The sequence below is a fragment of the Rhynchophorus ferrugineus genome, unplaced genomic scaffold (assembly GCF_030347505.1).
Source record: "Rhynchophorus ferrugineus isolate W39M unplaced genomic scaffold, kcgeb_rfMv2 rfM12, whole genome shotgun sequence".
Lineage (NCBI taxonomy): Eukaryota > Metazoa > Arthropoda > Insecta > Coleoptera > Curculionidae > Rhynchophorus > Rhynchophorus ferrugineus.
In genome coordinates, this window is record NW_027472591.1 from 581,489 (window position 1) to 597,306 (window position 15,818).

General features: G+C 41.6%; 6 protein-coding genes and 5 pseudogenes across 6 annotated transcripts; 5 read left to right on the top strand and 6 right to left on the bottom strand.

Moving 5' to 3' along the window:
* Positions 1 to 2,297: 2,297 nt before the first annotated feature.
* LOC143205424 (histone H2A-like) lies at positions 2,298 to 2,675 on the bottom strand (annotated as a pseudogene).
* Positions 2,676 to 2,927: 252 nt separating this feature from the next.
* On the top strand, positions 2,928 to 3,299 carry LOC143205608 (histone H2B-like; annotated as a pseudogene).
* A 425-nt stretch (positions 3,300 to 3,724) lies between these two features.
* Positions 3,725 to 4,131, bottom strand: LOC143205607 (histone H3-like; annotated as a pseudogene).
* A 272-nt stretch (positions 4,132 to 4,403) lies between these two features.
* On the top strand, positions 4,404 to 4,646 carry LOC143205609 (histone H4-like). The gene has a single exon (XM_076418739.1). The coding sequence runs from the start codon at positions 4,404 to 4,406 to the stop codon at positions 4,644 to 4,646; it is 243 nt and encodes an 80-aa protein (XP_076274854.1).
* Positions 4,647 to 5,669: 1,023 nt separating this feature from the next.
* Positions 5,670 to 6,073, bottom strand: LOC143205536 (histone H2B-like). The gene has a single exon (XM_076418696.1). The coding sequence runs from the start codon at positions 6,071 to 6,073 to the stop codon at positions 5,702 to 5,704; it is 372 nt and encodes a 123-aa protein (XP_076274811.1). The 3' UTR covers positions 5,670 to 5,701.
* A 213-nt stretch (positions 6,074 to 6,286) lies between these two features.
* LOC143205561 (histone H2A-like) lies at positions 6,287 to 6,703 on the top strand (the record flags this gene model as incomplete). The annotated part of the gene is made up of 1 exon (XM_076418713.1): positions 6,287 to 6,703. A coding segment is annotated over one exon (417 nt), but the record flags the coding sequence as incomplete, so codon positions are not given.
* A 635-nt stretch (positions 6,704 to 7,338) lies between these two features.
* Positions 7,339 to 7,650, bottom strand: LOC143205532 (histone H4-like). Its single transcript, XM_076418692.1, has one exon. The coding sequence runs from the start codon at positions 7,648 to 7,650 to the stop codon at positions 7,339 to 7,341; it is 312 nt and encodes a 103-aa protein (XP_076274807.1).
* Positions 7,651 to 7,922: 272 nt separating this feature from the next.
* LOC143205617 (histone H3-like) lies at positions 7,923 to 8,321 on the top strand (annotated as a pseudogene).
* A 189-nt stretch (positions 8,322 to 8,510) lies between these two features.
* Positions 8,511 to 8,777, bottom strand: LOC143205562 (histone H2B-like). Its single transcript, XM_076418714.1, has one exon. The coding sequence runs from the start codon at positions 8,775 to 8,777 to the stop codon at positions 8,511 to 8,513; it is 267 nt and encodes an 88-aa protein (XP_076274829.1).
* A 253-nt stretch (positions 8,778 to 9,030) lies between these two features.
* Positions 9,031 to 9,408, top strand: LOC143205419 (histone H2A-like; annotated as a pseudogene).
* A 5,210-nt stretch (positions 9,409 to 14,618) lies between these two features.
* LOC143205563 (uncharacterized) lies at positions 14,619 to 15,154 on the bottom strand. The gene is made up of 3 exons (XM_076418716.1): positions 15,067 to 15,154; positions 14,985 to 15,022; positions 14,619 to 14,942 (listed from the first exon to the last, which is right to left on the bottom strand). The coding sequence occupies exons 1-3, from the start codon at positions 15,152 to 15,154 to the stop codon at positions 14,619 to 14,621; spliced, it is 450 nt and encodes a 149-aa protein (XP_076274831.1).
* Between the last annotated feature and the right edge of the window lie 664 nt (positions 15,155 to 15,818).

A 15,818-nucleotide genomic window follows, 5' to 3' on the forward strand; every position in this document is an offset into this window, starting at 1 on the left:
TGGGGCGTATTTGTGGCACGTCCTCTGTCCCTGAAATGTCGTCATCCGGTATACAATAGGCAGAACTTTTAAACGTGGGGCTTAATTACGGCACATCCTCTATCACCCATGGGTCGTCATACGTTACACAATAAACAGAGCTTTTAAGCAGAGCATTATATCCCTGAAGGGTCGTCATCTTGTTTTCATTAGGTTAAACTATAAAACGTGGGGCATATTTGCGACACGCACTCTATCCCCTAATATTCGTCATCCGGTATAAAATAGGCCGAAACGTTAAACGTGGGCCATATTTGTGGCACACACTCTATCACGGAAGGGTCGTCATCCGGTACACAATAGGCAGAACTTTTAAATGTGGGGCGTAATTGGGGCACGTCCTCTATCACCGATGGGTCGTCATCCCTTATACAGTAAGCCGCACCGTTAAACGTGCGGCGTATTTGCGACAGGCGCTCTATCCCCGGAGGGTCGTCTTCCGGTTTACAATAGGCTGGACCGTTATATGTGGGGTGTATTTGCGGCACACCCTCTATTCCGGAAATGTCGCCGTCCGGTATACAATAGGCCGAATCGTTAAACGTGGGGTGTTTTTATTACCCATTGTAGTATCAATAGTATAAGTCGTTAATGAAGTTTACCAAAATGACTGAGACGGATTTCGATATTAGGGAATTTCTCGTCTGCCATTGTAAAGTGGAAGACGTTACCGTTCTAAGCTCATCTTCTTCTGTAGACTCTCACGACTAGGACAAACAAACAGCAACGTTACATTTTTCAAAGCACCAGCTACAATTATTATTTTGGTCGAATATATTCCTACACAGTAGAATAAAACATAATTAACACAAGTTGTTACTAAAGCAAATTAAATTAATACATTAAGGAACTAAATTATTGCTTCAAATTAAAACATTATTATTGATATAAAGAGGCGGAGCTAAAGTGCGGTACGAATACACCTGCTTTGTAGCCCTTATAACATATATAGACCTGCATTCTAAAGGTTTACATTTAATACCCATTGTAGTGTCGATAGTAGAAGTCGTTAGTGAAGTTTGCCGTTCTAAGCTCATCTGATTCTGTCGATTCTCATGACCAGGGCAAACGAAAGAGAGGGATACATTTTACGAAGCACCAACTGCAATATTTAGAAGAGTTCAAAATGATCTCTAAATAGGGAATACTAAAAAGGCAAATTTAGCACGACGTTTAAGTGTGTCTGTACTGCGTATCAAGGTCTTGTTTCATAACAGGCGCAGGAAGCGGAAGAAGCTTCAAATCGCCGTCATTTGGGCCTTTCACCAACAGACTCCAGACAGAACTGCTGAGCGATCAACAAAATTCAAGTGTACCTGTGTCTAAAGGTGTTGTCTGCAATCCTGAAAATTCGTCACCAAATGATGAGTTGGCGCAATAGCACAGTAATATGTAAGCAGGGGAGGCACGACATATTATATCATGGTTTTAGCATTAGTGACACTAGTCGGAGGAAATACAAATATGTAGAGCGTGCTACATTCCTGCGGTAGTGTTATCGCAAGTATATTACGCAGGTTTTTCCTTAAATTGTCACTAGGCCGCCAGAAACCGAAAGGTAAAAGGGCACATTTATAGACCACCCTCATCTCTGTCCCTATTTAAATTAGTATGCAAGTGCTCTTGCTTTCTAACACGATTTGTTCGGAAAGTATCCTAACTTTTGGACCACAATGATCTTTAACGTAACCAAATACCGTGCGCGGGTAAGCCGCGGGTCTAACTACGACTGCCTTAATAACCGCAGCGTATGCCCGAACGAGATTCCCACTGTCCCTACTTAAATTGCTGTGCAACGGCTCTTCCTACTTTTTTACGATTTATGTTATGCACTGACTCTGTCGGCGAAGAGCGGAATAACGAGATAGTACGGGTATCAGGCCTAAACACCTCGTACCCATGAAGGGGATCAGCACCGAAATCTCGACGTACATTAAAGGGAACAGTTATTTAGGAAAGCGTTTCTTCCTACTAATTACTCCCATATATTTTATATATATTTTGCTCCGATCCTGTGATTTCGAAGAACAAGACCTTTTAGCAAAGGGCCGATATTTTCACATGGATCCCTGCCAAACCCTAAAACGAAAAATAAAAGTGTAACATTCCTTCTCTCCTGATTCCGACAGAAGTGTTCGATTAAGTGTAGCCTCTATTTTAAATAAAAGGTAAATAAGAATAATATTCTCTTTTTCAACTGCTGTTTTGGTGGTCTTGAAAAGGACCGATATTTGATGATAAAATAGGTTACATTCGTTTTATTTAGTTTTGCTATCTGTCTTTTTAGGTAACAATACAGCTGGGATATTTGGCAGAACACCGCCCTGGGCTATACTAACACCGGATAGGAGTTTGTTCAGTTCTTCGTAATTTATGATGGGCATTTGCTAATGCCTAGGGACAATCCTGGTTTTCTTGTTATCTCTAGCGGGGTTACCTGCTAATTCGAGAACCTCGGCTGCCAGATATTCCATTACGACAGGTAAGTAGATGACAGCACCGGCCCCTGCGCGTTCGGCATAATTTCCTTTCCTTAAAAGTCTGTGAATACGATCGACAGGGAATAATAATCCCGCTCGGTTAGAACGAGGCTTCGCCTTTCCCTTCACTTTTCCGCCTTTACCACGTCCGGACATTTGACTATCGATAGCTTCTAGAACTCGCTCTCCTTAGAGTTAAAATCTGTACTAAAACCGCCAATATACTAGCAACGAATTTTATTCGTAAGCCGATAGCATGATCTCGTACGCGATCAATGAGAGGCTAACTCAGATAATAGGCGGGCTTAGGAGTGTATTTAAGGAGCTTATAAATTCTAGGGTTTCCTGAAATTTATTTTAGTCTATTACTTTTCGTGGTTCATTTAATATCGTAATATTTATTTCCAAATGCCTCCGAAAACAAGCGCTAAGGCGGCCAAAAAGGCCGGTAAGGCTCAGAAAAATATCTCCAAAAGTGATAAGAAAAAGAAACACAAGAGGAACGAAAGCTACGCGATCTACATTTACAAAATTTTAAAGCGAGTTCATCCCGATACGGGTATCTCCAACAAGGAAATGTCGATCATGATTTATTTCGTGAAAGATATATTCGAAAAGATAGCCGCGGAAACGTCCCGTCTTGCTCATTAGAATAAAAGATCTACTATCACAAGCAGAGAAATCCAAACTGCCGTCCGATTATTGCTGCCCGGTGAATTGGCTAAGCACGCCGTTAGTGAAGGTACCAAAGCCGTCACTAAATATACCAGTTCTAAGTAAACCATAAGCCTTGAATATCATAAAGGAGAAAACGGTTCTTTTCAGAGCCACAATTTAGATAAATAAAAAAACAAATAATCTTTAAAAAAATCCAGTATATTGTAATATCCAATATTGAAATACAAATGTTGTTATCAGCGGTATATTGTTATTCTTTGGTTATTAGTCATTACATTATTTTTTCTTTAGTTTTTAAAAACAAAGCGTATAACTACACCGACTTATTAATTACTAACATGTAGTCGAATATAATTCTGAAATAAAAATCTGTAACTTTTAGTGAAGTGTTTATTTAAATATAGATAAAAGAATATTAATTGAAATATCTTCTTTTTCTTTAATTAAATTTAGGTGGTTATGAAAAAAACCGTTTTTTTTTTTTGTTGAAATATACGAATACAATTAGTGTATTATAAATGATAGAAAATAAAGTTTAGGCACGTTCGCCTCTGATACGTCTGGCTAGCTGAATATCCTTGGGCTTGATGGTTACTCGCTTTGCATGTATCGCAGATTAATTAGTATCCTCAAAAAGACCGACTAAATAAGCTTCGCTGGCCTCTTGTAAAGCCATCACCGAAGAATTTTGAAAAGGTAAATCGGCCTTGAAGTCTTGAGCGATTTCGGGAACCAATCGTTGGAAAGGTAATTTCCTAATCAATAATTCGGTGCTCTTTTGATAACGACGAATCTCCCGCAAAGCGACCGTCACGGGTCGGTAGCGATGTGGTTTTTTAACGCCACCGGTAGCTGGAGCGCTTTTCCTGGCCGCTTGTTTCCTAGGAGCTTTACCTCCTGTTGATCTTCGCGCAGTTTGCTTGGTACGAGCCATATTTTTAAATTAGAGATAATGAGAATAATTATCAAACGCAATCGACGGCGACCCCTTTCGAACTGATTTGATCATAAAATCAGAGAGTCCTTTTTATAACGTGTTATCTAATCTGATTGGTCCGTTTTGTGCTAGTGGGCGGAACTCAATACCAAGTCTACAAAACCGGGCTGATTGAAAACAATCGACAACAGTTGTCCGTAGCACTCGTATTGTTGGCGCGCTACTTATTCGAAATCATTTAATTTTTTTTGTATTAGGTTCGATAAAATATGACCGGCGGAGGCAAAGGCGGTAAAGGTTTGGGAAAAGGAGGAGCCAAGCGGCATCCTAAAGTGCTTTGTTATAATATCCAAGGTATTACGAAGCCCGCCATCAGAAGATTGGCTAGACGATTCGGCGTAAAACGTATATCTGGTTTGATTTACGTCATCAGAGATGCCGTTACATATACCGAACACGCCAAAAGGAAAACCGTTATCGCAATGGATGTAGTATACGCCCTCAAACGCTAAGGACGAACTCTATACGGATTTTGAGGTTAAACAAAGTATTATATAAGCTGACCAATTAAAACAGAACAACGTATCTATTCAACTAAAGGAAACAAAGGTTCTTTTCAGAGCCACAATTTTACTACCATTAAAAAAAGAAATTTATTATTCGAATATGGACTAAGATGATGCTAAATTTTATAAAATATTTGCTCCATTATTCTAAGATTTACTTGCAAAGTAACAAATATACTGCATTATAATAGACGATCGTAATATAAAAAGATAGGTAAAGTTTAAGATAAGATTTCATATTAAATGTAAATGATAGTGAACAATCGAATACCGAATCTTCTTTCATTCCGAATAATCTTCAGAAGCTCGTTTGGTATGCGGTCTTCCCCTTCTGCCTTTCGGTTTCTCAAGTTCTCTATAACCGATTCGATTTCTCTTTCGGTTATTTCTTCCTCGCCAGTCTCCCTGCCCGGCCATTCCTCGCTCATGACCGCGCTTATGACTTCGCGAGTTTGCTCTGTTTACTCCAGGTCCATTGCTGGGTGGTTTTTCTTCACTCTTCTTCTTCTTCTTCCACGTTTATTCCCCTACTCCACGTGAGGTCCATGTGCCCTGTGCCCCTATTACAATCGAAGCTGGGCACCGTGTAGTCTCCTTCTGCGAGCTCTAGGCCGTGGCTGATTGCCCAGTCTAGAAGTTCCTCACATCTTGGTGAGCTTCTGGAGCTTCCCCGGCGACTATCCATTTGCCTCGGTATCTGTTTATTCCGGCGGTGAGTTCGTCTAAACTTTTCAGTGCCCTCTCGGCTGGTTCCTCGTAGACGTTTGTGATCAAGACGTTGTCTATTGCGATTGTTGTCACATTTTTTTTAGTTGACAACTCCTCTATCAGTAGGAACTGGATTTCTTCTCTGGTCCAGATTTGGGTTTTTCTTCCCGTCATCTTTCTCATGAGTTTCCAACCTTTCCATGCCTGTGTCCTCGGCGTTGGTCCCTGGATTAGTACTACCTCCAATCCATCTCTAGTAGTATATTGAAATACACATAGGTATGTGAATTAATTTACTTAGAACTGGTATATTTGGTGACTGCTTTGGTACCTTCGCTAACGGCATGCTTAGCCAATTCACCGGGTAACAATAACCTAACGGCGGTTTGGATTTCTCTGCTCGTGATGGTCGATTTTTTATTGTAATGGGCGAGGCGCGACGTTTCGGCGGCTATCCTTTTGAATATATCGTGCACGAAAGAATTCATAATCGACATGGCCTTGCTGGAAATAGCCGTATCGGGATGAACCTGCTTTAAAACTTTGTATATGTAAATCGCATAGCTTTCCTTCCTCATGCGCTTCTTTTTTTTGTCGCTCTTAGAGATATTTTTCTGAACTTTTCCGGCTATCTTGGCCGCCTTACCGCTTTTCTTTGGTGGCATTTCGAAATAAAAATCACAACGTCTCACGTACCTCAAAGAATACTTAACTAAAAAAATGCCTTTTATTCTAGAAATTATAACATTCCAAGGAACACTTCTAAGCCCCGCCCACATCCCGAGATAAAGTCTGGTTGGTCGCGTATAATATATCGAGTTTCGCTCGCGAACAAAATTCGAGGCTGATCTGTAAGAAATTTCCTGTACCGTTTTTGATCTAAAGGTGAGCAGTACCTAACAACAATCGAGATTAACATATCCGGACGTGGTAAAGGTGGAAAAGTGAAGGGAAAGGCGAAGTCTCGCTCCAATCGCGCAGGATTACAATTTCCTGTCGGTCGTATTCACCGACTTCTAAGGAAAGGAAATTACCCCGAATGCGAAGGGGCCGGTGCTCCCGTCTACTTAGCTGCCGTAATTGAATATTTGGCGGCCGAAGTTCTCGAGTTGGCAGGTAACGCCGCTAGAGACAACAAGAAAACAAGGATAATCCCTAGACATTTACTATTGGCCATCAGAAATGACGAAGAGCTGAACAAACTCCTCTCCGGTGTTACCATAGCCCAGGGCGGCGTTCTACCAAATATCCAGGCCGTATTGTTACCGAAAAAAGCAGATAGTAAAACCAAATAAGTTACATGAGCCTTAGGGCTTTTGTGTCGTACAGAAACCTTTTAACTATCGGTAATTTTCAGGGCCACCAAGATAACAAAACAAAAAAAGAAATTTAATATTAAAACTCATATTATAACTTGCTTTTACTAATTATTTTAAGTACCCCAATAAACAGTTTAAGTATTTTAAAGATTGTTTTTTTGTGTGTGAAAGATTTTTCTAGCGGTTCTCCTTTAGTAAAATCAACCATATTATGACATCGCGCCTTGTATATAATCTATGTAATTAAAGATGAATTAGTGGGACGGTCGATTAACTAAGCATAGAGTTTTGGAATCCAAACCCTCAAATAATTAGGGCCAAACGGCCATCATCGATATCTCTTCTGTTAATCTCTCGATATTACCCGTTTTATATTTGCCACGTTTACGATACGGAATTACAGCATTAATGCTGTGAATTGTACTTAAATTTTTATTTTAGATAAAACTATGATGATTGTGATGATTATAACATTATATTTAAATCCTAATAGAGCTTCAATTTTTTAAATATTGACAAATTTTTGGTTCTGAAAAGAACAGTTGTTTAATTTTTGTAAAATTAATTTTGAGTGTCACGTTTCACGTTAGTTCGCGAATAAACTATGTGGCTTAACCTCCAAACCCGTATAATGTACGTCCTTGGCGTTTCAAGGTGTATACCACAACCATTGCGGTAACGGTTTTCCTTTTGGCGTGTTCGGTATATGTAACGGCATCTCTGATGACGTTTTCCAAAGACACTTTTATAACACCCCTGGTCTCTTCATAAATCAGACCAGATATACGTTTTACGCCGCCTCGTCTAGCCAATCTTCTGATGGCGGGCTTCGTAATACCTTGGATATTATAACGAAGCACCTTAGGATGCCGCTTGGCTCCTCCTTTTCCCAAACCTTTACCGCCTTTGCCTCCGCCGGTCATATTTTATCGAACCTAATACAAAAAAAATTAAATGATTTCGAATAAGTAGTGCGCCCACAATACGAGTGCTACGGACAACTGTTGTCGATTGTTTTCAATCAGCCCGGTTTTGTAGACTTGGTATTGAGTTCCGCCCACTAGCACAAAACGGACCAATTAGATTAGATAACACGTTATAAAAAGGACTCTCTGATTTTATGATCAAATCAGTTCGAAAGGGGTCGCCGTCGATTGCGTTTGATAATTATTCTCATTATCTCTAATTTAAAAATATGGCTCGTACCAAGCAAACTGCGCGAAGATCAACAGGAGGTAAAGCTCCTAGGAAACAAGCGGCCAGGAAAAGCGCTCCAGCTACCGGTGGCGTTAAAAAACCACATCGCTACCGACCCGTGACGGTCGCTTTGCGGGAGATTCGTCGTTATCAAAAGAGCACCGAATTATTGATTAGGAAATTACCTTTCCAACGATTGGTTCCCGAAATCGCTCAAGACTTCAAGGCCGATTTACCTTTTCAAAATTCTTCGGTGATGGCTTTACAAGAGGCCAGCGAAGCTTATTTAGTCGGTCTTTTTGAGGATACTAATTAATCTGCGATACATGCAAAGCGAGTAACCATCAAGCCCAAGGATATTCAGCTAGCCAGACGTATCAGAGGCGAACGTGCCTAAACTATTTTCTATCATTTATAATACACTAATTATATTCGTATTTTGCAACAGAAAAAAAACGGTTCTTTTCAGAACCTCCTAAATGTAATTAAAGAAAAAGAAGATATTTCAATTAATATTCTTTTATTCATATTTAAATAAACACTTCACTAAAAGCGTTACAGATTTTTATCTCAGAATTATATTCGACTACATGTTACGACTACTTTTATTGTAATGAGCGAGACGGGACGCTTCGGCGGCTATCCTTTCGAATATATCGTTCACGAAATAATTCATGATCGACATGGCCTTGTTGGAGATACCCGTATCGGGATGAACTTGCTTTAAAATTTTGTAAATGTAGATCGCGTAGCTTTCCTTCCTCTTGCGTTTCTTTTTCTTATCACTTTTGGAGATATTTTTCCGAGCCTTACCGGCCTTTTTGGCCGCTTTACCGCTTGTTTTCGGAGGCATTTGGAAGTAAATATTACGGTATTAAATGATCCACGAAAAGTAATAGACTAAAATAAATTTCAAGAAACCCTAGGATTTATAAGCTCCTTAAAAACACTCCTAAGCCCCGCCAATTATCTGAGTTAGCCCCTCATTGATCGCGTACGATATCATCCGTTCGGCTTATGAATAAAATTCGTTGCTAGTATGTTGGCGGTTTTAATACCCATTTTAACTCTAAGGGGAGCGAGTTCTAGAAGCCATCGATAGTGAAATGTCCGGACGTGGTAAAGGCGGAAAAGTGAAGGGAAAGGCGAAGTCTCGTTCTAACCGAGCGGGATTAGTATTCCCTGTCGGTCGTATTCTCAGACTTTTAAGGAAAGGAAATTATGCCGAACGCGCAGGGGCCGGTGCTGTCATCTACTTACCTGTCGTAATGGAATATCTGGCAGCCGAGGTTCTCGAATTAGCAGGTAACCCCGCTAGAGATAACAAGAAAACCAGGATTGTCCCTAGGCATTAGCAAATGCCCATCATAAATTACGAAGAACTGAACAAACTCCTATCCGGTGTTAGTATAGCCCAGGGCGGTGTTCTGCCAAATATCCCAGCTGTATTGTTACCTAAAAAGACAGATAGCAAAACTAAATAAAACGAATGTAACCTATTTTATCATCAAATATCGGTCCTTTTCAAGACCACCAAAACAGTGCTGATATGTATACTAATGCTGAATTGGTGGGGTCGCCAAAATGCTGATATTGGCGATTTGAAGCTTCTTCCGCTTCCTGTGCCTGTTCTGAAACAAGACCTTGATACGCAGTACAGACACATTTAAACGTCGTCCTAAATTTGCCTTTTTATTATTCCCTATTTAGAGATCATTTTGAACTCTTCTAAATATTGTAGTTGGTGCTTGGTAAAATGTATCCCTCTCTTTCGTTTGTCCTGGCCATGAGAATCGACAGAATCAGATGAGCTTAGAACGGCAAACTTCACTAACGACTCCTACTATCGACACTACAATGGGTACTAAATGTAAACCTTTAGAATACAGGTCTATATATGTTATAAGGGCTACAAAGCATATTTTATCCAGCATGGTACCGAACCAATCAGGTGTATTCGTACCGCACTTTAGCTCCGCCTCTTTATATCAATAATAATGTTTTAATTTGAAGCAATAATTTAGTTCATTAATGTATTAATTAAATTCGCTTTAGTAACAAATTGTATTAATTATGTTTTATTTAACTGTGTAGGAATATATTCGACCAAAATAATAATTGTAGCTGGTGCTTCGAAAAATGTAAGGTTGCTGTTTCGTTTGTCCTAGTCATTAGAGTCTACAGAAGCAGATGGGCTTGGAACGGTAACGTCTTCCACTTTACAATGGAAGACGAGAAATTCCCTAATATCGAAAACCGTCTCAGTCATTTTGGTAAACTTCATTAACGACTTATACTATTGATACTACAATGGGTAATAAAAACACCCCACGTTTAACGATTCGGCCTATTGTATACCGGACGGCGACATTTCCGGAATAGAGGGTGTGCCGCAAATACACCCCACATATAACGGTCCAGCCTATTGTATAATGGATGACGACCCATCGGTGATAGAGGACGTGCCGCAATAACGCCCCACGTTTAAATGTCCTGCCTATTGTATAACGTATGACGAAACTTCGAAAATCGAGTACGTGACGCAAATATGCCCCACGATTAACTCTTTTATTTATTGTCTACCGGATGACAACACATCGGGGATAAAGGGCGTGATGCAAATACGCCCCACGTTTAAAGTTTCGTCCTATTGTATAATGGATGACGACCCTTCAGGGATAGAGGACGTGCCACAAATACGCCCACGTTTAAAAGTTCTGCCTATTGTATATCGAATGACGGCATACGACCCACGTTTAAGGGTTCGGCCTATTGTAAAGCAGATGACGACACTTAGGGGATAGAATGCGCGTCTCAAATATGCCCATACGTTTAACTGTTTGGCCTAGTGTATACCGGATGACGACCCTTCGGGTATAGAGTTATTGACGCAAATAGGCCCTACGTTTAACGGCTCTGCCTATTGTATAACGGATGACGACACATCTGTGATAGAGGTCGTGGGGCAAGTATGCCCCACGTTTAATTATTCGGCCTATTTTATACCGGATGACGACCCTTCGGGGATAGAGTTCGTAGCCCAAATACGCTCCATGTTTATCGGTTCTGATTATAGTACACCGGATGACGACCCTTCTGTGATAGAGGGTGAGCCGCAAATACGATACACGATTAACGGTTCGGCCTATTGTATAGCAGATGATGAACCTTCTGGGATAGAGTGCGTGACGCAAATAAGCAAAAGTTTAACTGTTTGTCCTATTGTATACCAGATGACGACAGTTCCAGGATAAAGTGCGTGTCGCAAATATGCCCATGTATAACTATTTTACCTATAGTATACCAGATGACGACTTTTCGCGGATAGAGTGTGTGTCGCAAATAAGCCCCACGTTAAAGTGTTTTAATTATTGTATACCTGATGACGACCCTTCAGGGTTAGAGGACGTGCAGCAAATACGCCCCACGTTTAACGCTTCGGCCTATTGTATACCGGATGACGACCTTTCGATCTTAGAGTTCGTGCCGCAAATACGCCTTGCTTTTAATAGTCCCGCCCATTTTATACCGGATAACGACACTTCAGCTTGCAGTGCTTGTGCAAATGCCCCCCACGTTTAACCCATCAGGGATAAAGGACGTGTCGCAAATACGCCCTACGTTTAACGGTTCGGCGTATACCGGATGACGACTCTTCGGGTATAGAATGTGTGCTGCCAATACGACCCACGTTTAAAAGTTCTGCCTATTGTATCCCGGGTGACGACACTATGGGGACATAGGACGTGACGGAAATACGCACCACGTTTGAAGGTTCTGCCTTTTGTATACCGGATGAGCAAACTTCGGGAATCGAGGACGTACGCAAATACGCCCCAACTTTAACGGTTCGGTCTATTGTAGAACAGATGACGATTCTTAGGGGATAGAATGTGTGTTGCAAATATGCCCCTACGTTTAACTGTTTGGCCGAGTGTATACCGGATGACGACCCTTTGGGTATAGAGTTATTGACGCAAATAGGCCCCACGTTTAACGGCTCTGCCTATTGTATAACGGATGACGACACATCTGTGATAGAGGTCGTGGGGCAAGTATGCCCCACGTTTAATTATTCGGCCTATTTTATACCGGATGACGACCCTTCGGGTATAGAAGACGTGCCGCAAATACGACCCACGTTTAAAAGTTCGGTCTATTGTATAGAGATGTCGACACTTCGGGGATAGAGCGGGTGTCGCAAAAGCGACCCACGTTTAACGTTTCGGCCTTTTGTATACCGAATGATGACACAGGGGTGATGGAAGACGTGACGCAAATACGCCCCACGTTTAACCCTTTTGCCTATTGTATATAGAGGGATAGAGGGCTTGCCCCAAATACGCCCCAGGTTTAACGTTATTAATTATATTTCCTATAATCCTAAACGCGATGGCCATATTTATCTTCGACAAGAGGCTGCTATTGCCCATAAGAAAAATAAATTAATTTGCATATAGCCATAAACGTAATAAAAATTAATACACATATTTTCGAAGTCACTCTTGGAATACTTTACCTTATTTTTAAATAACAATCTCGGGCTGTACCATATTTTACCAAACTTATTCCATATTATTAGTAAAATGATTATTTTAACGATACTTACAGATATAGTTACGATATAATAGATTATAATGATATAATATAATTCAATACAATTAATAACTACAATATATATTTCTCAAAATTCTGTTGTTATAAAATGTCAGCTACTGTTTAACATTTAATTTTTTTAAATTTATATTAAATTGTGGTTCTGAAAAGAACCGATTTTGCAGGTAAGTAGTATATTTTGAAATGTAGACCATTTGTCTATGGCTCTGGTGCTTGTTAAAGCTCTGAGCTGGTCTTTCCCTCGTAAGTCTCGGGAACGGTTCACGGACGGTTCTCCGTGCGGCTGTTCAGTACCGTCGCGACGTTATTGCGTATTTTGATCGCTAATTCATTATCGTGTCTTCTCCCTGATCTCTAACTGACCGCTTTATCCTGGGTATAACTTCCCTCATAGTCAATTACCGTATCGGACCACGCGTTGATCTCTGTGATGGTTTCCTTGTTTACTATTCCCTCTGCGTTCCTTAACTGGTAGTTTCCGTCGGCTGTCCGATGCCTGTTTTGGGCCTCTACCCTTTTCCCAATTTCGCATGTCTCCAATATATGCGTCGTGTCTTCTGGACCTGTGCGAAACTCGCAGTCTCCTTTAATCGGTCTCCTTTAATTTAAATCTGTGCAGGTAGGCTTGCATATTTCCGTGTCCTGTCATCAGTTGCACAGCCTTCCTGCTCAGTCCTATATTTTCTCTCCCCACTTGTTGGCAGTATTTGTAGAGGGTTCTCCCTTTAATGGATTGTTCCCAATGCATTTGCCATCTTCATTTTACTTCTCCTTCCTTGATTCTGTTGATGGTTCTGGTGCTGATCCATCCGTGGTTTTTCAGTCCTATTTCTTCGTTTGCAGTGGCTTCTCTCGCGAGTCTGTCTGCGGTTATCATTTCCTTCGTTGTCATTCTCCGGCACCATTTTAGCGATTTTTCACTACCGCTTTTCTGCAAATCTAGCAAGGTTGCTTTGATTTGCATTATGTCCTTATTTCGTGTGTATGCGTGCTCGGCCCACCATATGGACATTCTACTGTCCGTTCGAATGGTGATTGGTCCCGGTAGGCTTCTGTCCCGTACCAGAATTCTGCCTCTCTGGATCTCGATTCGTCTTTTATCCTTAGACTTATCTCTCCTGTCCGAATCACTATTCCTATGCCTGCTTTTCCTTCCTTGGTACTAGCGTCTGTCCATATCTTGGTGTTTCCGACGCTATTTGTACGATTTTCCCACAGTTCCTCCCATGGCCATGGCAATTTCTTTGGTTCTAATACTTTTGGCCCATTGGGGTATCCGTATTTTTCAGCAGCTCACCCCTGGATCTCCGCTTCCAGGTATAGGGTTGGTGTTTCAGCTATTACCTGCAGAGCATCATTCTATGTGGTTCGATAGGCGCCTGTGATTGCTAACAGTGCCGTTATTTGTGCTGCTTGTAGCGCTGTCCTAGCCCTTCCCATCGAGGCCCTTTATCCCCATATTTCTGCGCCGTATAATACTGCGGGTTTTATAACCCTGTCGTATATTTGACTCATGACCTCTGGTGCCCTAGGGTTGCTTCTTCTGCGCAGTGTTCCCCAGAGCCGGCACATCACTGTTTTCTGTTTTTTTTTTCCTCAACAGCTGTATGTGTTGTATATACTGCTGTTTCCTGTCAATTGTCACACCCAGATACTTTATTGTATCTTTGACCTGGATGATATCTTCGCCAAGTTTGACCGTCGGTGGTCTGCTGTTTTTCTTGCTTCAGAAACAGCAAGCATTAGTCTTTTCCTTGTTCTATTCTGCTCCTGCCCCGTAGGCCCATTTTTTGGCAATTTTCCCAACAGTTGTTCCAGGCAAGGTCCAGCCTGTTTCTGATGTATTTTTTGCTAAGGGCAATCACCTGGTCGTCCGCGAATGCCTGAATTCTCATTCCGCAGTCCCCTACTACTGATTCAATGACTTTGCGGAACCAGCTGTTCATGCCCAGCAGCCATAGCGTTGGCCCTAAGCTTGACACTTGCGGACATCCCTTGTCAATTTCCATTGCCACCTGGTTGCTGATGATTTTCCTTCCCGTCAAGAAGCTGGCTATTGTTCTTGCCATTTTCTTATTTATTCCGCTTCTTCGCAGTTCTTCAATATTTCTACCTGGGTTGCTCTGTGGAAAGCGTTTCGGAGGTCCAGCGTCACCATTAGAACCTGTTTCCCTTGTTCTTTTTCGGTGTTGATCCATTTCAGTAGATCACTCACGGCTTGTACGGTTGACCTGTTCTGTCTGAAGCAGTACTGCCTTGAGACATGTAGCTCCATTTTCTCCGCCATTGCCTGTAGTCTCTGATTAAGTACTTTTTCTAGTACTTTTCCTAGCGTTGGTAGAAGGCTGATGGGTCGTTCGCCTCCGTCGCTTTTCTTTAACCAGCACAGTTTGGCCGTTTTCTATATCTTAGGAAAGTATCCCGCGTTGTACAATTCCTGTACAGCGTCAGGAACTCGGGTATTTTCGAGATCCAGACATTCTTGAGGAGCTAGTTTGGTATGCGGTTTTCCCCTTCTGCCTTACGGTTTCTCATGTTCTCTATAACCGATTCCATTTCTCCTTCGGTTATTTCTTCCTCGCCAGTCTCCGTACCCGGCCATTCCTCGCTCATGTCTTCGCGAGTTCGCTTTGTTTCCTCCAGGTCCATTTTTTTTCGGCTGCTTCTCTTGACTCCAGTGTTGCATCCTCAGGCGTTGCTACCACTTCGCCTCTTCTCATGCCCATTCTTCTGATGGCTTCCCAAATACAGTCCCACGAGTTTGTTTCTATCAGGTTGTTAATCGCCTGACTGTCGTGCTCGGTTTTCTTTTCTCGTACCATTTTCCGATACTCTCTCTTCCGTTCGTTGTACTCATTCACTATTTGTTGATTGTCCGTGCTTCTTCTTATTCTCCTCTTCAGTGCAGTTAGTGCTCGTTTATGTTCCGCACACTGCCCGTCCCACCATTCATTGCCATTTTTTACCATGATGGAAGACAGGCCGCTTGCTCCTCAATCACTTCGTGTGTTACTGTTTGTCCGATATTGGTCTCTATTTCTTCCCGTTTCACCCTGACCAGATCCCAATCGGTGCTGGCGAAATCCCATCTTGCCCATTTTCTTGGGTTGGTTTTCCCATTTACGCTCGCCACTCGATTTTCGATATATCTGTATGATCTTTCGTCGCTTAGTGTTTCCTCGTCACCTTTGATTTTCCATTCTTCAACATTTATTCCCCTACTCCACGTGAGGTCCATGTGCCCTGTGCCCCTATTACAATCGAAGCTGGGCACCGT